This window comes from Salvelinus namaycush, chromosome 19 (genome assembly GCF_016432855.1).
Source record: "Salvelinus namaycush isolate Seneca chromosome 19, SaNama_1.0, whole genome shotgun sequence".
Classification (NCBI taxonomy): domain Eukaryota; kingdom Metazoa; phylum Chordata; class Actinopteri; order Salmoniformes; family Salmonidae; genus Salvelinus; species Salvelinus namaycush.
In genome coordinates, this window is record NC_052325.1 from 31,091,953 (window position 1) to 31,117,405 (window position 25,453).

A 25,453-nucleotide genomic window follows, 5' to 3' on the forward strand; every position below is an offset into this window, starting at 1 on the left:
ACGTGTGTGTCTGTTTACTTCTGCCTATGTACAGTATATGTAGGTTTTGCATCAATTAAGTTAGAAAAATATTTTGTATTGGGAATATACTATAAATGTAACACTTTTTAAATAAATAGGTAAAGAGAACTGATGTGTGCCTTTTAATTCTTAATACCAACGTTTTCATCTACACTGGTTCTCAGATGTTATTAACTAACAATAGCTTGAGACATGCATTAGATTAAAATGCTGGTAGTGTTATTATATTGGTCCAGCAGAGGGAGACTTTGACTTAACGCTGCAGTACAGAACAGTATGTAGTACAGTATGCTCCCGAGAGGCGCAGCGGTCTAAGGAACTGAATCTCTGTGCTAGAGGCGTCACTACAGACCCTGGTTCGATCCCGGGCTGTATCACAACCGGCCGTGATCGGGAGTCCCATAGGGCAGCGCACAATTGGCCCAGCGTCGTCCAGGTTAGGGGAGGGTTTGGCCAGGGTAGGCCGTCACTGTAAAATAAGAATGTGTTCTTAACTGACTTGCCTAGTTAAATAAAGGTTAAATAAAATAAAAATAAATACTTCTCTGCATGGTGGCGTACACCTCTGAACATTTTTCTCAATGTCTCTGTAGGTATACAGCACATCTGAATCTGGAGGTTGACTCAGCACAGCAGACCGGACAGAGCATCTGTTTAATTCAGTTACGTGGATATGACCAAAGACTCCAACACTAGCACCACAAATAGTTAATCTATGTCGTTTACAGTGGGAACAAATTAAGCATAGCGGGTTGAACAAGCAAGGAGGTGGGCAACGCCAAGCACGAGCTAGCGAGATCCTATTGTAGCATATATTTATTTTAGGGAACGCCTCTCTGGAGTGCACAAACAACGCCATTTTTTTCTACTTTGGCAAAGCGTCAAGTCTATAAAACTTACTGCACTGTGTTCGTAACGGATTTTACTTTTGCGAACAGAAAATGTATTGAGATCAGATGTTTCATCGATGAGAAAATTAGCAGACCTGGCCCAGTTTCACCTCGTTCCATTTCCCACTACCCGCGACTGGACTTCCTCTCACTACCATATTTGGTGGTGAGAAACCGTTGTAAACGGATGCTTCAGCTTTATAGCCCCTTGATGTGTCTGGGTTATCCCTTCTGCCTGTGCTAGTACTTTCTTTGATATGATACAGGAAGAGCTACAAATTATAACAATGGAAAATACAGTACACAGAAACAGGAAGGAGGAGCGTAGGGTGGGGGACATGAACCACATTTCGCGTTATCTGATTGGACGGTCTTGACGAAAAGGGCGGTTCTTCTACAGATTCATTGGGAAGTGAAAGCCTCAATGTCAAAGAAGCTTGTATCAGCTGTTTCAGACTATTCATCTCAACATCCACGGATGAAAACAGTCGTCTGCTACTAAACCCTATGAAGATTGAAGGCTTTTACGGATAGGAACTCAAGGGCAGCGTCAAACGGTTTTCAGGTTGCGAGCTAAAGGTACTTAGTTTGTTTTGTAAATAACCCAATGTGTGTGCTGCTGCCTATATTTTGAGACCATATATAGCTCACAGTTGCACAACAAGATGCAAAATTAACTTGTCGATTAGGATGGATACTGAAAAACACCGTATTTACAATGCCATCATCATCGTGGCACCTGTTGTTTACCTACTGCGAGTGTTGAATTACTTATTGAATTAAATGCTTAGCCATACGTGATAGATTCAGGGCCTAGCGTTGTTTAGGCCACTGTATGCGGAGGCCAATTGTATGCTGACATTGGATGGTATGCAGGTTGCGTGCATGAAATTCTAGGTCTGCTGTATTTTTTATAAAAAATAAAATAGTATGTAACTGCAGCCCGCAATTCGAGGCATTCCTGCATGTGTCCTCGGGAATCCCATTGGTTACTGCATGAACGTCCCCCGCCCCCCCTGTTGTGTACAGGAGACCCTCATGGACTAGCTAGCTAAACTAGCACACCGTGTCATCGTTCCCGCCTACCAAACCCCAGCCGTCATCGTATGAACTGCAGGAAAACAGTGCCCATATAGCTATGTTTTCTCTCTTGTTGTGATGTGTGTTTTGTCCTATATTTATATTGTATTTATTTTTAAAAAAAATGTATCCCAAGCCCTGTCCCCGCAGGAGGCATTTTGCCTTTTGGTAGGCCTTCATTGTAAATCATAATTTGTTCTTAGCTGACTTGCCTGGTTAAATAAATAAAAGCTAGCAACTGTTGTTGCCCCCGCGTTTTCTTCTGTGGGGTTTATCAGCAGTTGGCATCCAACTTCAAGGTGCATTATCGCCACCTACTGTACTGAAATGCCCCTGCCTCCCACCAATATACCAGAGTCATAGCTTAAAAATGGACCAATAGAAGTATTTAGAGGGTTCTTGCAGATGCAGGAACGCCCCAAATTGCAGGCTGCAGTTGCACCCTTCTCTTTTTAAACAGAGGTGATTTAGGAAAAGTCAACACCTCCTCTCCCGCCCTCTCTCTTCACAGGAAATATGAACTCCCTACCAGGCAGGAGTGTGTTGCTATGCAGACGCATGACAGCAGGCGCTATGAGGGTCCTCGCGGGCACAACGGGCCATCCTGATACCGTGGCCCGTGTGACCTGCATCGAGGCTGTCAGAGTGTGCCACTCGGGCTCGAGCCGCAAGGGCAGCGTCAGCACCAAGAAGCGTGGCTATGACATCACCAGAAACCCCCACCTGAACAAGGTAAATCCCTAGACCACCACAGACAGTGCAGTGCCATCAGATGAAAAGCCACTGCACTCATTTAGACAATTGAGATTATATGTTGCAATGTTAAACAGTGTGTGTGGCTAGATACTTCGGGATTTTGTAAATTAGGCCCTTTCTGTACTGTCTCTGTCTCCAGTATGAAGGAAGTTGGAGGTAGTCTTGCGAACCAATGCTAACTAGCGTTCGTGCAATGACTGGGTACAGTCATTGCGCAAACGCTAGTTAGCATTGGCCTGCAAAACAAGCCTGTAAGTATCAGGTCAGTCAAAGTTCCCATTGATAAGAGAGCTTTAGGTAAAGGGGGTGTGGCTGTCTGGTTTGGAACATTATAGTAACATAGATATAAAGGGTGAAGAGTGAAATGCAAGTATGGTTCTGATACTGATATTGTTTGCCCCTGCAGATGTAGGTTCAATTGGGCCTTGGGATCTCTATAGCCTCTCTATAGCCTGATCTAAAATGGGCCATGTGACACCCCTCTTCAGGTTATTCTAGGTCATCGTGTTGATGCCAATGAGACTGAACTGGACAGGAAGTGTCCATTGTTAGAACTGCTGTTCTGCACTTTATGTGAGGAAACATGATTCAAAAACACACAAAAAAAACACTGATGGCCTTTTTTGTACACCAGACATTTTCATATTATAGGGTATAGTTTTTTTTTGTCTGCTCTTTGCATTACCCAACTCTTTCTATCTATCTATGAAAGTGTAATTGCTGTGGCTAGTCAGCTGTGCTTCCTTGATGGGTTTACTCTAGGGCCTCTAACTGCTGCTCTATCTCACAGGTATTAACTGTGTGTGTGTGTGTGTGTGTGTGTCAGAATATGTAAGTGTGCGAATAATGTATTTCCATCTTGTGGTTGAATTATTTATGTCTTTGTTTGCACTTAATTTAAATGTTTGTGAATTTTTTAATTTTTAATTTTATTTCACCTTTATTTAACCAGGTAGTCTAGTTGAGAACAAGTTCTCGTTTACAACTGCGACCTGGCCAAGATAAAGCAAAGCAGTGCGACACAAACAAAAGCACAGAGTTACACATGGAATAAACAAACATACAGTCAATAATACAATAGAAAAAGTCTATATACAGTGTGCAAATGAGGTAAGGCAAAAAATAGACCATAGTGGCGAAATAATTACAATATAGCAATTAAACACTGGAGTGATAGATGTGCAGAAGATGAGAGTGCAAGTAGAGATACTGGGGTGCAAAGGAGCAAAATAAATAACAGTATGGGGATGAGGTAGTTGGATGGGCTATATACAGATGGGCTATGTGCAGTGATCTGTGAGCTGCTCTGACAGCTGGTGCTTGAAGTTAGTGAGGGAGATATGAATCTCCAGCTTCAGTGATTTTTGCAGTTCGTTCCAGTCATTGGCAGCAGAGAACTGGAAGGAACGGCGGCCAAAGGAGGAATTGGCTTTGGGGGTGACCAGTGAAATATACCTGCTGGAGAGCGTGCTACGGGTGGGTGCTGCAATGGTGACCTGTGAGCTGAGATAAGGCGGGGCTTTACCTAGCAAAGACGTGTAAGTTGTAGAAAGGGACCAATACATGACCTTTCATCCTCCAGACTACTGTTCCAAAGTCTGCTCTCAATTATGACCATTAATCTCTAACACAGTCCCATTCACCCTTCAGCATATTGAAGGACATTTTATATCACCAGTTATTAAAACATTTTAACAATCACACCATAAAACAGTTCTTAGGTTCTCACGAGTTCATCTGACTCAGGGGAAAAATCCCAATTAACATCACATAGTATGAGAAAGCAGCGATTTTTCTGCCATTAAAATTCTTGGGCGGGCCACCTAAGCATTTTTTGGGGACGCCTAAATCCAAACAGTGTAAAAAAAAAAAACGTGATGTAGAAAAGATAATGGACCTACAGTGCCTTCAGAAAGTATTCACACCCCTTGACTTTTTACACATTTTGCTGTGATACAGTCTGAATTTAAAATGGAGTAAATTTATATTTTATGTCACTGGCCTACACACAATACCCCATAATATCAAAGTGGAATTATGTTTTTCAAGCCTAAATAATTCAGGAGAAAAAATATGCTTAAGAAGTCACATAATAAGTTGCATGGAGTCACTCTGTGCAATAATAGTGTTTAACGTGATTTTTGAATGACTACCCCATCTCTGTACCCCACACATACAATTATCTGTAAGGTCCCTCAGTCGAGCAGTAAATTTCAAACACAGATTCAACCACAAAGACCAGAGAGGTTTTCCAATGCCTTGCAAAGAAGGACACCTATTGGTAAAAAAAGCAGACATTGAATATCCCTTTGAGCATGGTGAAGTTATTAATTACACTTTGGTTGGTGTATCAATACACCCATTCACTACAAAGATACATGTGTCCTTCCTAACTCAGTTGCTGGTAAATTAGGAGACCTCAGGGATTTCAGCATGAGGCCAATGGTGACTTTACAACATAATCAATCAAATGTATTTATAAAGCCCTTCTTACATCAGCTGATGTCACAAAGTGCTGTACAGAAACCCAGCCTAAAACCCCAAACAGCAAGCAATGCAGGTGTAGAAGCACAGTAGCTAGGAAAAACTCCCTAGAAAGGCCAGAACCTAAGAAGAAACCTAGAGAGGAACAGGGCTATGAGGGGTGGCCAGTCCTCTTCTGGCTGTGCCGGGTGGAGATTATAACAGAACATGGCCAAATGTTCATAGATGACCATAATAATCTCAGTGGTTGTAGAGGGTGCAACAGGTCAGCACCTCAGGAGTAAATGTCAGTTGGCTTTTCATAGCCGATCATTCAGAGTATCTCTACCGCTCCTGCTGTCTCTAGAGAGTTGAAAACAGCAGGTCTGGGACAGGTAGCACGTCCGGTGAACAGGTCAGGGTTCCATAGCCGCAGGCAGAACAGTTGAAACTGTAGCAGCAGCACGACCAAGTGGACTGGGGACAGCAAGGAGTCATCATGCCAGGTAGTCCTGAGGCATGGTCCTAGGGCTCAGGTCCTCCGAGAGAGAGAGAATTAGAGAGAGCATACTTAAATTCACACAGGACACCGGATAAGACAGGAGAAATACTCCAGATATAACAGACTGACCCTAGCCCCCCAACACAAACTATTGCAGCATAAATACTGGAGGCTGAGACAGGAGGGGTCGGGAGACACTGTGGCCCCGTCCGACGATACCCCCGGACAGGGCCAAACAGGCAGGATATAACTCCACCAACTTGGCCATAGCACAGCCCCCACACCACCAGACGGATATCTTCAACCACCAACTTACCATCCTGAGACAAGTTTGAGTATAATACGCCCACGAAGATCTCCCCCACAGCACAAACCCAAGGGGGGGCGCCAGCCCGGACAGGAAGATCACGTCAGTGACTCAACCCACTCAAGTGACGCACCCCTCCTAGGGACAGCATGGAAGTGCACCAGTAAGCCAGTGACTCAGCCCCTGTAATAGGGTTTGAGGCAGAGCATCCCAGTGGAGAGAGGGTAACCAGCCAGGCAGAGACAGCAAGGGCAGTTCGGTGCACCAGTGCCTTTCCGTTTCACCTTCACACTCCTGGGCCAGACTACACTCAATCATAGGACCTACTGAAGAGATGAGTCTTCAATAAACACTTAAAGGTTGAGACCGAGTCTGCGTCTCTCACATGGAATGACAGACCATTCCATAATAATGGAGCTCTATAGGAGAAAGCCCTGCCTCCAGCTGTTTGCTTAGACATTCTAGGGACAGTAAGGAGGCCTGCGTCTTGTGACCGTAGCGTACATGTAGGTATGTACGGCATGACCAAATCAGAAAGATAAGTAGGAGCAAGCTCATGTAATTCTTTGTAGGTTAGCAGTAAAACCTTGAAATCAGCCCTTGCCTTAACAGGAAGCCAGTGTAGAGAGGCTAGCACTGGAGTAATATGATAAAAAATGTTGGTTCTAGTCAAGATTCTAGCAGCCGTGTTTTAGCACTAACTGAAGTTGATTTAGTGCTTTATCCGGGTAGCTGGAAAGTAGAGCATTGCAGTAGTCTAACCTAGAAGTGACAAAAGCATGGATACATTTTACTGCATAATGTTTGGACAGAAAGTTTCTGATTTTTGCAATGTTACGTAGATGGAAAAAAGCTGTCCTTGAAACAGTCTTGATATGTTCGACAAAAGAGAGATCAGGGTCCAGAGTAATGCAGAGGTCCTTCACAGTTTTATTTGAGACAACTGTACAACCATCAAGATTAATTGTCAGATTCAACATAAGATCTTTATTTCTTGGGACCTAGAACTAGCATCTCTGTTTTGTCTGAGTTTAAAAGTAGAAAATTTGCCGCCATCCACTTCCTTACGTCTGAAACACAGGCTTCCAGGGAGGGCAATTTTGGGGCTTCACCATGTTTCATCGAAATGTACAGCTGTGTGTCGTCCGCATAGCAGTGAAAGTTAACATTATGTTTCTGAATGACATCACCAAGAGGTAAAGTAAAACAATAGTGGTCCTAAAACAAAGCCTTGAGGAACACCGAAATGTACAGTTGATTTGCCAGAGGACAAACCATCCGGAGACAAACTGATATCTTTCCGACAATGGCTGTGATAGGATAAAACTGAGGATTGTTCAACAACATTGTACTGTAGTTACTCCACAATACTAACCTAACTGACAGAGTGAAAAGATGGAAGCTTGAACAGAATAAAATATTCAAAACCATGCATCCTGTTTGCTAAAAGGCACTAAAGTAATACTGCAAAACATGTGGCAAAGCACAGGTAGCCTAGTGGTTAGAGATTTGGACTAGTAACTGAAAGGTTGCAAGATCGAATCCCCGAGCTGATAAGGTCAAAATCTGTCGTTCTGCCCCTGAACCAGGCAGTTAACCCACTGTTTCTAGGCTGTCATTGAAAATAAGAATTTGTTCTTAACTGACTTGCCTAGTTAAATAAAGGTAAAATAAAAAAGTGTTGTGTTGAGGGCAAATCCAATACAACACATTACTGAGTACCACTCTCCATATTTTCAAGCATAGTGGTGGCTGCATCATGTTATGGGTATACTTGTAATCGTTAAGGACTGGGGAGTTTTTCAGGATAAAAAAAGAAAAGGAATGGAGCTAAGCACAGGCAAAATCCTAGAGGAAAACCTGGTTCAGTCTGATTTCACCAGACCCTGGGAGATGAATTCACCTTTCAGCAGGACATTAACCAAAAACACATGGCCAAATCTACACTGGAGTTGCTTACCAAGAAGACAGTGAATGTTCCTGAGTGGTCAAGTTACAGTTTTGACTTAAATCTATTTGAAAATCTATAGTAAGACCTGACAATGGTTGTCTTGCAATGATCAACAAACAATTTGACAGAGCTTGAAGAATTTTGACAAGAATAATGTGCCAATGTTACACAATCCAGGTGTGGAAAGCAGTTAGAGACTTACCCAGAAAGACTCACAGCTGTAATCGCTGCCGGAGGGGTTTCTACAAAGTATTGACTCAGGGGTGTGAATACTTATGCAAATGAAATATTTCAGAATTTTCTATAAATTAACAAAAATGTCTAAAAACATATTTTCACTTTGTCATTATGGGGTATTGTGTGTAGATGGGTGAGAAAATATATTTAATCAATTTTGAATACGTTTTGAATTAACACAACAAAATTACAAATAAGTAAGTAAATACTTTCTTAAGGCACCGTATATCTTTTTTCATAATATAATCTTTGAGTACTAACAATCACCAAAATAAAAGCTAGACAGTCAGGGAGATTTGAAAATTCCAAAAAGAACATGGCATTAGCCATGGCAAAATGCATGGAATTGCAGGAAATTAACCTTAGAACTACAACATTTTATCTCCGCTCCATGGCAGAATATGTAGATTAGCAGGACATTTGTTTTAAAATGGCAACATTTTTTTCCAGCTCCATGTCAAAATGTACAGAATTGCAGCAAATCTGCTTTAAAACTGCAAAAAAAATATCTGAACTTTATGGATAAATTAGTAGAATGCACGAAATTGGCTTAAAAAGTCAAAGATTTCTCTACACCGCCAAGATGGGGGGCCTCTAAAATGTTCTCTTAAATTCAGCTGCACCGATGGGCTGACCACGCAGATTGCAACGCCCCCTGCCACGCCCACCAACTAAGCCCCTTTTTGATCCAGAAACCCCTGAGTGTGTCACTGTGATTGACATATTAACAGCTGTTTATTATTAATGGACCAAGCCCCAGGTGCAAGTGTTACATTAGACTATTACAAATTTACACGAGCACGAGCCTAGTGCTTTCTGAAGAATTCTTTCCATTTGAAGAAAGAAAGAAGAGCTAGAGCGAGTGTGTGAGAGAGGGAACGCCAGAATACTGACATGACAGAGTAGTGGCTCTAAGCACAACCAGACCACAAAGTTGGGGTCCGGTCAGCCCTCTGAGCAACTATATGAATTTCCCTACATGCAATAGGCCTAAAAAAAAGGAATGCTCAAGACATGATCAGAACCACAACAGAGCTAAAGCTCTAAAGCTTCTCTATTGAAGACAATAATTGTAAAGGCTTGATAACTGGGTGTTTATGTGAACAAGAGCTAGCTAGATCAATGCTAGCTATACCAATGCTACAACATTGGATGGTGTCTGTTACACAGTGTTATCGTTGACCCTTTATGTTGGATGTGTGCGTCTCCAACCCCCTGCAGGGCATGGCCTTCACCCTACAGGAGCGCCTGCAGCTGGGCATCCACGGCCTGCTGCCCCCCGTCTACCTCTCCCAGGACGTCCAGGTGCTCCGTATCATGAAGAGCTACGAGGGCCGCAACCCCCTCGACAAGTGAGCGCGCGCACACACACACACACACACACTCTCACTCAGATGCAAATAAAACACACACACATGATGGCTAAAAATACACAGAAATATAGTAGCTTTAATCTCCCTCATCACTTACTGATCTTTGTTTCACCTTGTTCTGCTTTCTCTCTCCCCATTTTTCTCTCTCCATTTCCCCCCCCCCATTTTTCTACATTTCTCGCTCTTTCTCCATTTCTCTTTCCCCCCCATTTCTCTCTCCATTTCTCTCTCTCTCTGTCCATTTCTCTCTCTTAGGTACATCTTGCTGATGACTCTGCAGGACAGGAATGAGAAGTTGTTTTACCGCCTGCTGACGTCTGATGTAGAGGAGTTCATGCCCATTGTCTATACCCCCACTGTAGGGTTGGCCTGCCAACAGTACGGACTGGCCTTCAGGAGACCACGGTAGGCATGAAACACACATACACGCACGCACACACACCCAGGGAATTGTTGTGTGATGATAGATGATAGTGGTTCTGAAGTGTATAGCATGTATCCCACAGAGGTCTCTTCATCACCATCCATGATAAAGGCCACATCGCCACCATGCTCAACTCCTGGCCTGAGGAGAACATCAAGGTAAGGAGTGCCTAACACACACTTTATTCCATGGTACAGGATGTGGACATAAGGGTGTAAACAGCATAAGTCTCCCATAGGTGGAGACTACAAGTTTCACCATGTGAACCAAACCGTGTGTGTGTGTATTCCCAGGCCATTGTGGTGACGGACGGAGAGCGTATCCTGGGTCTGGGCGACCTGGGCAGTTACGGCATGGGCATCCCAGTGGGTAAACTGGCCCTGTACACGGCCTGCGGAGGAGTGCCACCCCAGCAGTGTCTACCAGTGCTGCTGGACGTAGGCACCGACAACCAGGTACTTCTACCGGGACACTCCATCAAGAAACACCCAGGCCCAATGGGCCTCTGTAGGCTAATAAATAAAATCCAAATAACTTCACAGATCTTCATTGTAAAGGGTTTAAACACTGTTTCCCATGCTTGTTCAATGAACCATAAACAATTAATGAACATGCACCTGTGGAACGGTCGTTAAGACACTAACAGCTTACAGACGGTAGGCAATTAAGGTCACAGCTATGAAAACCTAGGACACTAAAGAGGCCTTTCTACTGACTCTGAAAAACACCAAAAGAAAAATGCCCAGGGTCCCTGCTCATCTGCGGGAACGTGCCTTAGGCATGCTGCAAGGAGGCATGAGGGCTGCAGATGTGGCCAGGGCAGTAAATTGCAATGTCCGTATTGTGAGACACCTAAGACAGCGCTGCAGAGAGACAGGAAGGACAGCTGATCGTCCTCGCAGTGGCAGACCACGTGTAACAACACCTGCACAGGATCGGTACATCCGAACATCACACCGGCGGGACAGGTACAGGATGACAACAACAACTGTCCGAGTTACACTAGGAACGCACAATCCTTCCATCAGTGCTCAGGCTGTCCGCAATAGGCTGAGAGATGCTGGGCTGAGGGCTTGTAGGCCTGTTGTAAGGCAGGTCCTCACCAGACATCACCGGCAACAACGTCGCCTATGGGCACAAACCCACCGTTGCTGAACCAGACAGGACTGGCAAAAAGTGCTCTTCACTGACAAGTCACGGTTTTGTCTCACCAGGGGTGATGGTCTGATTCGCGTTTATCGTCGAAGGAATGAGCGTTACACCGAGGCCTGTACTCTGGAGCGGGATCGATTTCAAGGTGGAGGGTCCGTCATGGTTTGGGGCGGTGTGTCACAGCATTATCGGACTGAGCTTGTTGTCATTGCAGGCAATCTCAACGCTGTGCGTTACAGGGAAGACATCCTCCTCCCTCATGTGGTACCCCTCCTTCAGGCTCATCCTGACATGACCCTCCAGCATGACAATGCCGCCAGCCATACTGCTCGTTCTGTGCGTGAGTTCCTGCAAGACAGGAATGTCAGTGTTCTGCCATGGCCAGCAAAGAGCCCGGATCTCAATCCCATTGAGCATGTCTGGGACCTGTTGGATCAGAGGGTGAGGGCTAGGGCCATTCCCCCCCCCCAGAAATGTTTGGGAACTTGCAGGTGCCTTGGTGGAAGAGTGGGGTAACATCTCACAGCAAGAACGGGCAAATCTGGTGCAGTCCGTGAGGAGGAGATGCACTGCAGTACCTAATGCAGCTGGTGGCCATACCAGATACCGACTGTTACTTTTGATTTTGACCCCCCCCCCCCCCGCACCTTTGTTCAGGGACACATTATTCCATTTCTGTCACATGTCTGTGGAACTTGTTCAGTTTGTCTCAGTTGTTGAATCTTATGTTCTTACAAATATTAACACATGTTTAAGTTTGCTGAGTTTATTTCTTACCTAGTGAACTAAATATGCTGCTGGTAGTTGTATGGCAGTGAGATCTAAGTAGGGTTATGGTAGGAATACAATAATTTTGGGATTCACCAAGATTGCATAACAGTGTTGTTCAATTCCAAATGGACCCCAAGCCCCTCCCCCCTCCTGTAGCTCTGAAGGGGTTGGACAGGTGCTAGATGATGATTTGGAATTCAGGCCTCCACTATCACTTAGTTACTTCCCTTATTTCCTGGAGGCCCTGGTCATAGAGCTTGAGGGTGAAATGTTATTTTTGATCAGGCACTCCTGGAAGACCCCCTGTACATCGGCCTGAAGCACAAGAGGATCAGAGGAAAGGAGTACGATGACCTCATCGATGAGTTCATGCAGGCAGTTACTGACAAGTGGGTAGTGTGTGTGTGTGTGTGTGTGTGTGTGTGTGTGTGTGTGTGTGTGTGTGTGTGTGTGTGTGTGTGTGTGTGTGTGTGTGTGTGTGTGTGTGTGTGTGTGTGTGTAATTTGACTGACTGTTCACTGCTCCACGGAATGCAGGTATGGAATGAACTGCCTGATCCAGTTTGAGGACTTTGCCAACTCCAACGCCTTCCGCCTCCTCAACAAATACCGCAACCGCTACTGCACCTTCAACGACGACATTCAAGGTCTTTCTCTTTTTCCCTGTCAAATCTACTCGCACTCCATACGCCTTATTTGCTGTATGGATGACTGATGCCCTCCTGTTTGTATGGATGACTGAAGCCCTCCTGTGGTCTTAGTGTGAGACACATAATAGAGTTTTGTGTACTGTTGAAAGATGGATGTGCAAAACCATTCTGACTTCTGAGAACAACCGTATAACCCATCCCTTGTGTTTCTCACCCTCTCTCTTATTTCTCCTGTGCTTGTCTCTTTCTCTCCCTGTCTCACTCACTCTGTCACAGGCACAGCCTCAGTAGCAGTAGCTGGGGTCTTGGCTGCTCTGAAGATCACTAAGAACAAACTGTCAGACCACACCTTTGTGTTCCAGGGGGCCGGGGAGGTAAGAGGACAAACGTGCTGATCTGTGTTCATTTTAAACTCCAAAACATGTCGATTTTTTTGGAAACCTCACTCTCTTGAATCAAGCCTTGAAAGATAGCACAAGCATGCAGATGAAATGGCTTGAAAATCATCATGTTGCATGGCAGTGATTGGGTAGATTGCTTAGTAGCAGGATGCATCATGGAACTGTCTTTTTTACAATGATGTCATACTTGAGTAAAAGTAAAGATACCTTAATAGAAAATGACTCAAAAGTAAATGTAATTGCAAAAATAGTTTTGCAAGTATCAAAAGTATGTTATTTCAAATTCCTTATGTTAAGCAGACCAAATGGCATAATTTTTACAAAATCATTATTTTTTACTGATAGCCAGGGGCACACTCCAACACTCGGACATAATTTACAAACGAGCATGTGTGTTTAGTGAGTCCGCCAGATCAGAGGCTGACCAGGGATTTCTCTTGATAAGTGTGTGAATTTGACCATTTTCATGTCCTGCTAAGTATTAAAAATGTACTTTTGGGTATAAGGGAAAATGTATGGAGTTAAAAGGACATTCTTTTCTTTAGGAATGTAGTGAAGTAAAAGTCGTCAAAAATATAAATACCCCCAAAACGACATAAGGAGAACTTTCAAGTATTTTTATTTAAGGACTTTACCACTGCTTTTTTTTTATTACCCAGGCTGCACTGGGTATTGCCCACTTGCTAATCATGGCCATGGCGAAGGAGGGGGTGTCGGCAACGGAAGCCGCAAAGAAAATCTGGATGGTCGACTCCAGGGGCCTCATCGTCAAGGTAACAGAAATACCATATTATCATAGCTAACCTAATACACTTGAATAGCTTCAAAACGCTGATCTAATCAGCCTTCTCCTGAGCTGTCCACCAAGACATTGGTCGTGTTCAGTAGGATGCAATGTTACAGAACTTTCAGATAGAAAGATCATGTAGCTCAGTTATGCTGCACTGTCATGTAGAATAGGGAATAATGTCCGTCAGTTCTATGGGCAACGTTCAGAACGTTACGGCCTCCTGAACTGGATCCAGTTGTATGTCAGACTGACTGACGTTACCATGGTGTGACCCACAGGGCAGAGGAAACCTGAACCATGAGAAGGAGGAGTTTGCCCACGACCACGCCCACATCAAGACCCTGGAGGAGGTGGTGCACACCGTCAAGCCCACCGCCCTCATCGGTCAGTCGCCATGATCACATATTGTCTCACAAGTGTAACTAAGGCTCATCTGTCATGTACAGAATGTTTCTTTAGAAACAGACCAGAAATGGACACTGGACAGAAGCTCAACATTGCAGAGCATCTCAGGAAGATATGCGTGTTTTGTTCTTACACTCAGTACTCTTTTTTTTTCTTCTCCCCTGTCTGCAGGAGCGGCGGCCATCGGAGGGGCGTTTACTGAGAAGATCATCAAGGACATGGCGTCCTTCAACGAGCGGCCCATCATCTTCGCCCTGAGTAACCCCACCAGCAAGGCAGAGTGCACCGCCGAGCAGTGCTACCAACTCACCGAGGTACTGAAACTCTGACCCTAACCTAGAGAATAGACATTCACTCACTGTTCCCTTGTTTGAGTGCCAATCAATGTATGCTTACTAAATATCCTTGCTGTCATAGAAATAGAATGATCTGAAATAGAATTAAGGCTCTCTCATGCTCGCTCTTTTGCTCTCTCTCACTTTGTCTCGCTCGCTCTCTTTCTCATGTTCTCCCTCTCTCCCAGGGGCGGGGCATCTTTGCCAGTGGCAGCCCCTTTAGTAAGGTGACCCTGGCTGACGGGCGCTCCTTCATCCCCGGTCAGGGGAACAACGCCTACGTGTTCCCTGGCGTGGCATTGGGGGTCATCGCCTGCGGGGTGCGCCAAATCTCTGACGACATCTTCCTCACCACAGCCGAGGTAACTGTTTGTCTTTTAATTTGACATTTTCACCGAAAGACATACAAACATTCCCAAACAGCAGAGGTTAAGAGTGTATGTAATGCTTATCAATCCAATGATCTAATACTATTGTTCAAGTTAAATAACATAATATTAGTTTCAATTTCCCAAAAATTCTGTCCACTCGTAAAATAGAAAATTTTTAACTGTTTCAATTTCTCATTTTTCTACCCTGTAAAATATATATATTTTTATATTATTTTTCCAATTTACCTTGTGTCGTTTGAAAAATGAAAGTAGAAATATTGGTGTGGTTAGGAAAACTGGGTCATTTCTAAATATGTGGTTAAAGTGCACTATTACAGTGTGCAGGGAGACACATCCAAAATGCTAAGTGAATGAGAAATCTCTCTTACACACACCACTGCAGACAGTGCAGCGGGTAAAGGCGAGTGCTGTGAGTCACAGACTGTGGCCCTTTGGAGGAAAGGTTTGGCGCACATGCACATATAACCGGCGTCACTGCACACACACACACTAAGTTTCCCCCTGGCTACTTCAGACTTATAGGCATATACTTTATTAAAATGGTCATGATGCTTTATGAGCACAACCAAATTAAGAAACTTTTGTCACTGACTGCGAAGAGACCTAGGACTCCCTGTCAGTCTGCCCTCCGAATTCACTGCAACGTTCTGCTGCGTAGCCTAGGCGAACACCTTGCATAGCCTACAGTAGCTTAGAAAGTCTAACAGTGAGGCCTAAATGATGAAAGGGACGTTCAGAATAGGGGGGAACAAAAAATTGGTGCGTAATTTCAACTAATGACCTTATCCATGGTGTTTAACTAACAGTAGTTCTATTCTTCTAACGACTGCATGCTAATTATCTTGGGATCCTGGAGACCAGGAGCTATGAGTGTGTATGTGTCACATGTCGAGCTGCCCTCCAAATTTGTACAACACCACTATTTTGCAGCCCATACTAAACTTTCAGCAGCCCACTAGATTGAGTAACCCATAACCTGTAGGTTACAGTGGGCAAGTGAAAGTAAATTAGACCATAGCATATTGGCATTATATGCCTATCCAATGGCTGCGGGAGGAGTGAAGCAGGGATTTTATGGAAACGTGTCTGTGGGAGGAAAGGCAACTCAAGGACCACTCCTGCAGCATATAGGCGCTCTTTGAATATACAGTGCATTTGGAAAGTATTCAGACCCTTTCCCTTTTTCCATATTTTGTTACATTACAGCCTTATTCGTCAATCTAAACACTGTCATGACTCTCCTGACAGTAGATCAAAGGACCCATCAGCTAGGCAAATGTTTGAAGATAGCCAGACTGTGCCGGTCTTGATACCTTAACACTGGGTCGTAAATTTAAGAAGGAATTTAAGAACTTTTCCGCTCTGCCTTTCAGTATCCACCAAAGGAATGCTTTGTCTAGAGAGAGTGTGGCCTGCCTAAAAACTCTAACGTCAAAATATTAATTTCTGGTGTCCAAATGTTAAGAATGGTCTGGGGGGGTCTAAAGAATAATCCTATCACATTGTTTATTATTCTGTGAAGTCATTAAGGATGGTATATCAAGGTAACGGTAACTCTGAAAGTGTACACATCCTATGTATCAGGTTTACATCTACATTTTGTAAATAATATATGATGAAATATGAGAATACTTTTGTGAAGATAGCATTGTGATTTTAGCCATCTAAATGAGAAATGTTTTTCATCTGAACTTGTGCCCAGTCAGTAGCCACACCCCAGTGAGCTCAGAGTTCGTGCCAGCATGACAGAACACCCCCTTTGGCTAGATTGCTTAAAAGGACTCTCGGAATGCACTGTATTCATGGATGGATTCTCCCTTTCTTGAAATAATCATTGATCTAAATATATACAGTGGGCTCCAAAAGTATTGGGACAATAACAATTTTTTTGTTTTGGCTCTATACTCTAGGACTTTGGATTTGAAGTGATACAATGACTATGAGGTTGAAGTGCAAACTGTCAGCTTTAATTTTGTGGTATTTCATCCATATCGGGTGAACTGTTTCGAAATTACAGGACTTTTTGTACAAAGTCCCCCCCCATTTTAGGGGACCAATAGTATTGGGACAAATGTACTTCTTTACATCAAGCTTGTGACTCTACAAACTTGTTGGATGCATTTTCTGTTTGTTTTGGTTGCGTTTCAGATTATTTTGTGCCCAATAGAAATGACTGGTAAATACTGTATTGTCATTTGAGTCACTTTTATTGTAAATAAGAATGTAATATGTTTCTAAACACTTCTACATTAATGTGGATGCTACGGTGATTACGAATAATTCTGAATGAATCGTGAATAATGATGAATGAGAAAGTTGGAGGCACCCCCAAAAATGCTAACCTCCCCTGTTATTGTGATGGAAAGAAGTTAGCGTCTTGGGGGCATGATATGTGTGTCTAACTTTCTCACTCTTGATTATTCAGGATTATCCATAATCATGGTAGCATCCACATTAATGTAGAAGTGTTTAGAAAGAGTCTGCACTTTAACCTCAGTCATTGTATAATTTCAAATCCAAAGTGGTAGAGCATAGAGCCCTCCATTTCTTTACTTCTCTTTTTCATTTCCTGTTTCTCTCCCTCTCAGGCGATAGCTGACATGGTAACAGAGGAGCACCTGGCCGAGGGAAGACTCTACCCTCCACTCAACAGCATCAGAGAAGTGTCCTTTAAGATCGCTGTCAAGGTTAGAGACTGACACCACAAAAGCATCAATACCATCAATACATTCCCACATCAACACAGATGTTACTGCAGAGAAAGACACTTTCTCCATGTCAATACATCAGTGCTCTGTGTAACTAATTGATATTTCTCTCTACCCATCTCTCAGGTGGTTGACTATGCGTACAGACACAAAATTGCCTCCCTGTACCCGGAGCCCAAGGACAAGGAGGCGTTCGTGCTCTCCCATGTCTACAGCCCCGACTACGACTCCTTCGTCCAGGACACCTACGACTGGCCCCAGGACGCCATGAATGTCCAGGACGTGTGAACTCCATCTCCTATCAGCCACCTCTTGTTCGATCCCTCAGTACAGCACAAGGGAGCTACACATATCAGACATGCGCTGCCGCCTCTCCTCTCCAGATTTCGCATCATTTCACCAATCATTACTCAGTAGTCGCGTTCCCCTGCTCAGACGTTGCATGCATCAACCAATGGTTGCATTCCACGGCATCGACAGTGCCTTCCGGAACCAGATTGCTATAACATATGTGGTCAACTCATACATAAAATACCTATCCAGGTGTTGTAAGATCTGACATGTGTCCGCAACGCCTGGACAGAGGAACGCGCCCAACGCCTTCTGCAGTTAGGTCATCAAGACGAGACACTCCATTGCCTCTAGACACTCCCCAGTGCCCATAGAATGTAATACATAGGATGTACATCTGTAGGAGATTACAAATGGTTAACCAGCAGAAATATAATTGTTAAGGGGTATTTTTTGGAAAGTTCAGTCATTTCATTTGATGTCCCCCTTGACTTTTGTATTTGCTTTGTTTACCATATATCTCTATACGTGCCCATATAATCGAATTGCCAGGTTAGTGCCACGACGTTTCATGTGTAACTTGAGGGAACCTTTTCTGTTCTATACATTCTATTTCTATGTTTCTATATTCTATTTTGAGATTATTTATTTGTGATTGATACAGAATCTGGAGACAGACTTCTGTGTCACCAAACCCCTAATAACACACTCCGTTGAGCATGTTTGGACTAGCTTTAATAACTAATAGGCTAATTTGGGAAGAAATGGCATATTCCCGAAAGGTTTCTGTCATCTATTGTAGGGTGCATCTCAATAGTTTTCCCTTGCTTCCTTCACTTGGAAAAGTGGATGGGTGAATCCCATATCGCCTTTACCTGTCCATTGTTTTCAAATTAGTCTAGATAAAAGAGAGGAGACAAGCATAGGAGGAGACCTCCAGTTTTAGACTATTAAGATGGACCTCTTGTCCAGATATAAACGCAAACCCTCATAGTGCTGGCCTCTGTTTGACCTCTTGACCTCACATGTAATATCCTGCAGATTCTAGTCTTTAGTTGGAGGATTCTATCAGATATTAGCAAAGAATGATATGTACAAGCTGGTTCACACTGCAGTATCATTGATTTTAAACTCCAATATATTATTAACTGACAACTTGTTGCTCCCCGTTGTCACTTCATACTACACTCCTGCCAAAGCCTGGGTTACAAGAGGACCAGGTAGATTAACCAATAGAATTTAAAATAGGACACCCTGTTCATCTTGTATTTTTATTCTAGACTTTGTCACAGATTCCCTGTTGATGCTGTCAGAGTTTTAACGAGATGACTAGCTACATTTTTATCCCCGACATCATTACCATTAGGAACTGACTTTTACATTTGAGTAATTCAGCAGACACTCTTATCCAGAGCGACTTACAGTAGTGAGTGCAATTTTATATTTTTTTCGTACTCGTCGGAATTGAACCCACGACCCTGGCGTTGCAAGCGCCGGGCTCTACCAACTGAGCCACAAGGGACTTCAGGTTAGTGCAGTGCCCGACGTTTGTGTACAGTGGAAGCTTTAATAAGCACTAGTCTACCACTTACAGAAGACCACCTGTGCTGTCGTGCTCGAACACCTGTGTAAGCATAACGGGGGGAGTGTAGTTCGTCAACTGTAGGCATACAGTTGTATGGATGTCTGCAAACCTGCTTCAGTAAGTTAATATTTTTTATTTGAAAGATTCTTACTCGCTAATATGAAAGATAAGTTCCATGTTTCCAAAACTGTATCGCAACGATGATTATTGACGTTTCTAAACATTAAAACAGCGTCGAGTTATAGTTCACATGTTCCCGCCAATAAGCAGTGCTTGCTTATAGCTGAGAATGCCTTGGGTTGTCGGGAGCAAGATGAGCGCTAAAATAATTACATATGTGATTGACTCTTTGGGTATGCTTTTTTAATAATGGAGGCGTTGCATCTTTTGTGTGTAGTTTTGTATAAAGCGTTGCCTGTTTCTGTTTAGGTGTTTTTGCCAAAGGTAATGACAGACATGGTAATGTTATATTTTCTTTTCCCCCAGAGAATATTATGCTCTGCTTAGGCGTGATGCACCACAGAAGGAATTCTATTTGGGGTTTTCAAGGAAAAATGTATGTTTTTGGAAGGGAATAAAAAAGGCACTAAGTGAATATTGTTAGCAAAACTACTAAGTGTTTGATTGATGATTAACACATTGTGTGTGTCATGCTGCTGATGTAGCGTGTGTTATGCTGCTGATGTAGCGTGTGTCATGCTCCTGATGTAGCGTGTGTCCTTCCACATGTTGGAAGGACACACTGTAGCTGGAGCGTCTCTTAAACTGCAGACAGCGCTGCAGTCCCGAGCACTGGTCTATCAGCAGGCAACAGCCAACCCTGAAACAAGAGGAACAACACTTTTTATAGGCCTTATTCATTGAAAGACAGGAAGAGTAACTAGAAGGGCAACTCTTTACATTTATATAGGCCTTATTATTCCAGGATCATTTGAATAACCGCGGCTAAGGGATGTTTTACGCGCAACGCAGAGTGCCTGGATACAGCCCATAGCCGTGGAATATTGGCCATGTAGCACAAACCCCTGAGGTGCTTTATTGCTATTATAAACTGGTTACCAACGTAATTAGTTCTCTCAGTCTCTCGCTTCCATGCTCCGCCCCCACGTCTCCTCTAGCCCCACCCTCATCCTTCTTTGCCTATCGTGGCGATGTATCCGATCAGTTATCATCCTAGGGGAGGGAAACAATCATTGGTGCTGCTCTCCATCAATCATAACCATTCTTAAGTATATTGCTATGTCATTCATCTCCAAACCCAGAACCAGATCTTGCGTGTGCTTGCCATCTACACGATTTGGTTCTGGGTTCTGATATTTTCAAAACTGCGTTGAATGGAAGTAGCAGACAAGTACTACCCCCTCTCAAAGCCTCTACCAAAGCCTGTTCCCTTCCCTCTCACTTTCTGTTGGTCCTGTTGATCATGTCCGTCTCTCTCTTGTGCTCGGCGGCCAAACGGGGTACCCCCCGAGGCCGGCTGCCTGCCAGGCACTTTACTGCTGAGCTCCTCCAGCTGCAAAGCAAAGAGGATATATAGACCCTTGCTGAATTCCCTTTCTTTACACCTCTCTCTGAAATTGTGCACTTGCTCCCCCTAACCCACTACACACACACACACACACACACACACACACACACACTCACTCGGCTGCTAGCTGGACCTGTCCCAAGCGGTCTATGAGGTCCTGTGCTTGGTGGGCCTGTATCTGTCTGCTCCGTCTGCTGTCAGCCTGCTCCAGAAGCTCCTGCAGGTACTGCCTCTGCTTGGGCAGCCGCGGGGTCGTCAGCGGGTGGCCCCGGAAGTTGAACGAGCCCTGGGGAGGAGGGCGTGAAGTTAGATCTATAGATCTCAGTGGAGAAACACATCAAATTAAATAGAAGTATTCACGGGGACTCACATAGAACCTGCTGGGTCTTGAGGCAGACCTTTCCCTCGTGGCCTCAGCCACACCCAGGTTAAATGCTGCCACCCTCTGTTGTCCCGGATCAGCTGCTGCTCAGCCTGAGAGAGAGCGTGAGAGAAAGAAGGTTCATCACTTGTTCCTGTCCCTCTGTAGCTTCCTCACTACTTGACTCAGTAGGTAAAAATAGGGTGAAAAACATGTCTATTCTGAACTCTGGAGGTGGTCCCTTCGGGTAATTATTCTACCAGTAATCATGGTTTTATATTATTGTATTTCTACAATTGTTGAGGACGTGTGTGTGTGTGTGAGCTTTCCTGTTCCCTCTGCAGGTTTAGCTGATCTCTCCCCTGCTCTTTGTGCAGTAGGATGTTTTCCTCCTCCTGCTCCTCTCTCAGTAGCTCCACCCATGTACACAGGTACATTCTGCTGAGCATGGTGCTTGCACAGGAAACACGACTCCTACAGAACACACAACAGCAGTAATGTAACAAGCTTCCCCAAGGATTAGTAACATATTTCAAAGGTAACAGCTGTGCCAGATGACTCTCTCACTCTTCTAGTTCATCTGTTGGACACTGTGATCCTCGCAGAGTTGATGTCCCTCTACCTGCTCCTCTCTCCTCCACATCTTTTCCTCTAGTGGTGGTAGGAACACTTTCGACCTGGAACAGGTAGTATGTTTATTTTACGCACTTTGTTTAGTTCTAATGGTCACATTAAGCCAGTGTTTCCCCAACTCCAGTCCTCGAGTACCCCCAACAGCACACATTTGTTGTAGCCCCAGACAAACATACCTAATTCAACTTGTCAATGAATCGTCAACAAAAATGTGTGCTGTTGGGGGTACTCAAGGACAATTCTGATCTTTTGCCACTAATTGGTCTTTTGACTAATTAGATCAGATCTTTGGCTAATAATTGGGCAAAATATCAGAATTGGGCTGCCTGTGTAAACACAGCCATAGTACCAGGAGTTTTTCCTGATCAGGTCACGTCAGCACCTGTCCACAGGTATGGTTGGGATCTCCAGCTCCTCTATAAGGCAGATTCCACTGACTTTGGACGGCTGGAGGGTCTGGCGAGTGTTGGAACGCAGAGAATTCTGGGTATCTGTGGCACAGCTTACAATTGACTCATTCATCCCCCTCCTCTCCCCTGTAACTATTCCCCAGGTCGTTGCTGTAAATGAGGACGTGTTCTCAGTCAACTTACCTGGTAAAATAACGGTAAAATAAATAAACAGGTGGAGGATGCATGATGAAATACGGTTCAACAGTCAGTACTACATGCACATCCCTGATAGACCAGGGATGGGCAACTTTAATGGGGGGGGGGGGGGGGGCTTGTGGGTCCACACTAGAGGTCGACCGATTATGAATTTTCAACGCCGATACCGATTATTGGTGGACAAAAAAAGCAGATACCGATTAATCGGCCGATTTATAAAAAAAAAAAAAAATTATTATTTTTATATATATATCATACACACACACACACACACACATTTTTGTAATAATGACAATTGCAACAATACTGAATGAACACTTATTTTAACATAAATACACACACACACACAGCTCTGAAGTGACAATGATACTGAAGAGTCTGCTTAGGAGACAAATGCTCTCAACTGTTTGAATAAAAATAGAGTTTAAGTTACCTGTGATGAATGTTGAAAACAAAAACTGTAATTTCTATATGCAGGAAATCCTATTTTAATAATGGGCATGGTAAGAATTGACAACCAAAGTGCGAGTCATAATTCCCATGACACCTTCTAGCAAAATCTGAAAAGCGGTTCCTTCATTTATTCCATAGGATATTTTTAGATTCACTTCATAAGGTCTGTGTTTCGTGTAGGCTTACTACACCAATGTTATAACTGTGTAGATATCCATAGGACAAAGTAACTTATAATATTAAAATATTGGCTAAATATAAGCGAAGATAATTTTTTTTGTAGAGTGGATTTATGAAAATATGTTGACAAACGTTACCTTATCCTAGTGAGAGTTACACGGGTATCAAAACGTCGAGGCGGTTTAAGCCTGCACGAAACACAGACCTTATTTGAAGTAGATCAAGACATTCTCTATGGAAGACATGAACGGTAAAATAACGAAGGAACCCCTTTCAAGTTCAGCCGCAAGTTATTACTGGAATTATAACGCGGCGACTATTTCTCTCTAAACCATATACCTTTGACTAATCCGGAAACTATCACCTCGAAAACAAAACGTTTATTCCGTTCCGTATTTTATCTAACGGGTGGCATCCATGAGTCTAAATATTCCTGTTACATTGCACAACCTTTAATGTTATGTCATAATTACGTAAAATTCTGGCAAATTAGTTCGCAAAGAGCCAGGCGGCCCAAACTGTTGCATATACCCTGACTCTGCGTGCAATGAACGCAAGAGAAATGACACAATTTCACCTGGTTAATATTGCCTGCTAACCTGGATTTCTTTTAGCTAAATATGCAGGTTTAAAAATATATACTTGTGTATTGATTTTAAGAAAGGCATTGATGTTTATGGTTAAGTACACATTGGAGCAATGACAGTCATTGATTGATTGTTTTTTATAAGATAAGTTTAATGCTAGCTAGCAACTTACCTTAGCTTACTGCATTCACGGCACAGGCAGGCTCCTGGTGGAGTGCAATGTAATCAGTGTTAGAGCATTGGACTAGTTAACTGTAAGGTTGCAAGATTGGATCCCCCGAGCTGACAAGGTAAAAAATCTGTTTTTCTGCCCCTGAACGAGGCAGAACGTTCCTAGGCCGTCATTGAAAATAAGAATGTGTTCTTAAATGACTTGCCTAGTTAAATAAAGATTAAATAAAGGTGTAAACAATTTTTATTTTATTTTTTTAATTAAAAAAAAATCGGCAAATCGGCGCCCAAAAATACCGATTTCCGATTGTTATGAAAACTTGAAATCGGCCTCTAGTCCACACCCACCTTGCAAGCAAAACATGTTAGCGGTCCCCCTCTTGACAGCGTTTACTTTTTTTTTTTTTTTTTTATTTCCTGCAATTCTATACATTTTGGCATGGGGTGTCAAGAAAATATTGCAGTTTTAAAGGAAGTTTACTGCAATTCTACACATTGTTGATCGTTAACGGAAGGCGGCAGTCGGTCCTGGAATATGGGGCTTTCGGTCAAGCATGAAAATGTGAGGACGGTTCCACCAGACTCAACGATTTGCTGCGGAGCTATTGTAAATGAATCCTGACCTTGACAGGAAGCCAATCAGATAATGAACACATCCCTGGCTTTGGCTGGGAGGGGGGAGTTAAGTCCTGGGAGACGGCTGATGAAAGTGTACTACTGGCATCAGTCTGATCACAGAGCGGCTGTGGTGAAACGTTTAAACACGCGTACCCCGTATACTTAGCTAACTCTAAACAGCGAAGGTTTGAATCGAATGCTGGCTTCGGCTGGACCCGCTAACAGTGGAGCACTAAATAGAGATGGAATGTGCTTAGCGGTTATGGACACTGCCAGGTCTCAGGTCCGCCTGGGTGCGGGACTCTACACATTCTATGTGGGAGCTCTCCTCCACGCTCCTTGGAGCATGTAGTGGAGATGGCATGTGCCTTACCATTAGCTGAAACTACCAGGCCTCAGGCTTGCCTGAGTGCGGGACACCACACATTGTAGGTGGGGAGGTCTCCTCTACGCTCACTAGACTTGAGGCGGAGACTAAACCCATTGGCCCCGCAGTGATAGGGCATTGCATGGTTCTGGATCATGCCCTACGAAGTGGGGAGAGGTATCTCCAGCTTGTCTGGGAGGGAGGCCTACATCTGATGTGGGTAGTACCATCGACACCCATTGATTTGCTGCGGACCCATAACACGGACGGATGAAGCCTAGGTGGGCACGGATCACTGAATGTCAACATGATGAAATTCAAAGGAGCATACCCACCTGTTGCGGTCGCACTCAAATCACCCAAGCACATTTGGTGTATGTGCTTGGCTGAGGAGCCAATGCTGCGAGGGTACCATCTGTGGGATTATGACTGAACGCCTCTAAGTCAGAATCCCCCCTAAATGT

The 25,453-nt window shown here is 43.8% G+C and overlaps 1 protein-coding gene across 1 annotated transcript; it reads left to right on the plus strand.

Moving 5' to 3' along the window:
• The first annotated feature begins 1,172 nt into the window (after positions 1 to 1,172).
• me3 (malic enzyme 3, NADP(+)-dependent, mitochondrial) lies at positions 1,173 to 20,095 on the plus strand. The gene is made up of 15 exons (XM_039014816.1): positions 1,173 to 1,490; positions 2,503 to 2,723; positions 9,429 to 9,559; positions 9,836 to 9,985; positions 10,087 to 10,162; positions 10,298 to 10,459; positions 12,213 to 12,316; positions 12,464 to 12,573; positions 12,853 to 12,950; positions 13,637 to 13,750; positions 14,046 to 14,151; positions 14,344 to 14,486; positions 14,696 to 14,869; positions 17,488 to 17,586; positions 17,734 to 20,095. Exons 2-15 carry the CDS (start codon positions 2,508 to 2,510, stop codon positions 17,893 to 17,895), a joined length of 1,845 nt encoding a protein of 614 aa, XP_038870744.1. The 5' UTR covers positions 1,173 to 1,490; positions 2,503 to 2,507; the 3' UTR covers positions 17,896 to 20,095.
• Positions 20,096 to 25,453: the final 5,358 nt, after the last annotated feature.